The sequence below is a fragment of the Littorina saxatilis genome, linkage group LG6 (genome assembly GCF_037325665.1).
Source record: "Littorina saxatilis isolate snail1 linkage group LG6, US_GU_Lsax_2.0, whole genome shotgun sequence".
NCBI classification, from domain to species: domain Eukaryota; kingdom Metazoa; phylum Mollusca; class Gastropoda; order Littorinimorpha; family Littorinidae; genus Littorina; species Littorina saxatilis.
The window spans coordinates 14,834,717-14,837,977 of NC_090250.1; the positions used below are offsets into that span (position 1 = coordinate 14,834,717).

General features: G+C 40.4%; 1 protein-coding gene across 1 annotated transcript in view; it reads left to right on the forward strand.

Moving 5' to 3' along the window:
- The first annotated feature begins 848 nt into the window (after window positions 1-848).
- LOC138969612 (CD109 antigen-like) overlaps window positions 849-3,261 on the forward strand; it is a 23,087-nt gene continuing 20,674 nt past the window's right edge. Inside the window, exon 1 of the mRNA XM_070342471.1 lies at window positions 849-902. Within this exon, the coding sequence (XP_070198572.1) occupies window positions 849-902 (54 nt within the window). The remainder of the gene's footprint in view (window positions 903-3,261) is intronic.

A 3,261-nucleotide genomic window follows, 5' to 3' on the forward strand; every position in this document is an offset into this window, starting at 1 on the left:
ACGCTGGAATATCATAGTTTGAACCTGTTCAGTTTCTCAGTTATTGAACCTGTTTGACACAACCATCGTCGAACACTGAAAAAGAAAAAGAATCAGTTTCATACAAAATTAATGTCTTGAGTTTTGAGGAGTGATACACTTTGTTTTTCAGCCAACCAGAACCAAGCGCATAGAATAAGCTACTGCGTGTGAGTGCTGGAACAATTGGACCAGTTTTGCTGCACTGCTGTGTGACGTAAGGCTTCTCTCAACTTGCCCGTGATTTAGATTGCAATTCTCGTTTCGCTTTCTGTGTCAAGTGTTTCAAGTTGTGGGCGTGAACTTTCTCAGGCCTGTCCGTGAAGATCACTTGAAATCAGCTTGCTCGCTTCGAGTTTTATCACTGAGGAGCGATTCTTTTGTCAAGTGAAGAAGTGGTAATTACAAGAGAGATTGTTTTTGGAAAGCTAAGAAGTGGTAATGACAGAACAAAAACAGATTCAGTGACTTACACAGAATGAACCGAGTACTGATTGGGAAGCGACGCTGGTTCGAGTTATTTGAGACCAGTGAAAAACGTTTAATTGTGGAAAACTTGATCGTAATCGCAGATGCGGCAGTAAATCAGTACTAGTGACGCCGCATCTTCGTTTTAACTGGGATATATCACTGTTCTGCTTTTGGTGCCGTTGTCTTTTCACTAAATCTGTGTATTTCTACTTTCATCCGCCGTGCTTATCATGAACTGAACTGAACTTGTACTGCTTATGCCTTTTCATCTTATTGATAACTGAGTTTTTGCGCAGAGCCTGTGTTCTTTGATTGTTCTTTTTTGGTGCTGGTGTTTGCAATCCGGCTTTGTGTCCACCATGGCGCAGCTGTCAGCAGGATTCGGATACGCCGGGGTGGCTTGTGCACAAAAGGTGGGTGTACACTAATTAAGTGACTATTTAGCTAAATGACTATTGATGGCGACTGAGTCAGTGAGTGCTCATTGAACTTAAGAAAAAAAAGAAGTGGTGAATGAATGCTGGCGGTTGACCGTCGTGACTCACTGGAAGACTGGCTGTCTGCAGACGATGATACAGTGAGTGAGCAATGGAGTATTTGTTGTCAATGATCCAGCGAGTAAAGCCTGCTATTAATTGGGCAAAGTCGACTTAACGAAGCTAGCTGCACGGAGCTTTCATCGCAGTACATTTTGGTAAGGAGACTTCGCGAAGTCGAGTTCGGGCTGAGTGATACTAAGGAAGGCCTTAACTAAGTTAACTATAGGACTGCATGTTGACAGCGAGTCAGTGGTCGGCTGGTAAAAACCGTGTCATCCTCCAGAAGCTGTCCTTTGGAAGTTTGTCATTTTTGCGATGAAAAACTTATGACTAACTTGAAACTACTTGCCAATTAAAAGCCAGAAGAAGAAGAAAAAAAAAATAAAAGGAACAAGTACAGACCAAAGAAAGATAATATAATAAACCGTAGCAGGTCTAGTACCCAATTATGTCCACCTGGCCAAGTCATGCCACGATGTTGGCTAGGACTTATTTTCTTCGGCCAATTCGCTAAAATGGCCATGAGAGTTTTGGCCATTTTTGGAAGTTTAAGGCGGTATTTGGCGTCAATTCGGCAACTCAATCTGCCAAAATTCCGGCCGGCTTAGTTTTGGGCGATTAAAAATAAGTTTCGGCGTTTCGCCGACGCCTTTTCTGCAGTGTTGGTACTTTACGAGTTATCAGTCTCTAAAGTATGATAAACGTCTTGGGCATCACTTTGGGTGGGGTCAAAAGTCATACATCTTCAACCGTAACTGTCGTGTACTGGACAGGTTTATCTGCCCCTGTCTGGCCCTGGAGGTTGTGCCCCCCGGGGTTACCATGGTGATAACACGACCATGAAGACTGACGCTCTGACACTTTCAGATACACGTCTTCCCAGTAAGACTCAAGATATTTTGCGATAATTGCAGTTCGGGGGTTAGTCCTGCATTTAATGCTGGGCTAACCTCCGAGCTGCACAACCACTCAATGTCATTTAGCTGTTTGTGGAAAGAGTAGCGCAATCAAGACAGTTTAAAGCACACGTACATTGCAAACTCATGTTCCAGGACGTTTAAAAAATAAACCTTTGCAGACGGAGATGACCTTAACAGTGCGAGGAAACGGAGGCAAAATCGTGGTAAAAAGCGATACATTTTACTTTGAAGTCGTTCATTCTGTATACTTTATTTTCACGTTCAAAGGACATATAACTACACGGCGCTCTGTTGATGTAGAGACTTGACTTTTGGTTGCTGTTTTTGTCATTTTCCTTCACATAAAGTATAAATAATATTCATAGTCGCGTCAACAGGTCACGATCGAATGCATGTACTACATAAAGATGTATGTGTATTTGTTTTAAGAAACTAACAGTTTAATTCATTATGCATTGTGAGTTCAAAGTGTGTTTCCTGTCAACAAAGGCAGAGCTACGGAGCTGGTTAAGTTTCTCTCTCATCTTCATCGTGCTCTAAACTTCAATCTCATTTATGCGGAAACATTTACTTGGCGGAAACATTTACTGCATGAATCATATTTTCCAGTTCTGTAATTTCAGTAACTGTTCGGCATGTTGTAAAACTATTATACTGTTGTGTGCTACGTCTGTTCAAGCATTTAAAGTGTTGTTCTCTTCAGTTCTCTTCAGAAAGCGCTAGGTGTTGTTTGCAAGTCAGGCAGAGAATACGATGAGACGCACAGACAGGGATCCAGACGGATAAGCTTTAAAAACAAGTCGCGTGAGGCAAAATTACTACATTTAGTCAAGCTGTCGAACTCACAGAATGAAACTGAACGCACTGCATTTTTTCACCAAGACCGTATAGCATCGTCAGTCCCCCGCTCGTGGAAAAGGCAGTAAAATGGACAAGCCAGTATAGCGCGATAGTGGTTGCGCTGAGCAGAATAGCACGCTTTTCTGTATTTCTATTCTGTTTAACTTTCTGAGCGTGTTTTTAATCCAAACATAACATACCTATATGTTTTTAGAATCAGGAACCGACAAGGAATAAGATGAAATTTAATTTTAATCATAATTTTCATATTTAATTTTCAAAACTTGTTTTTAATCCAAATACAACATATTTATATGTTTTTGGAATAAGAAAATAATGAAAAATAAGATGAATTTATTTTTGGATCGTTTTATAAAAATATAATTTTAATTACGATTTTCATATTTTTAATGACCAAAATCATTAATTAATTTTCAAGCCTCCAAGCTGAAATGCAATACCAAAGTCCGGCC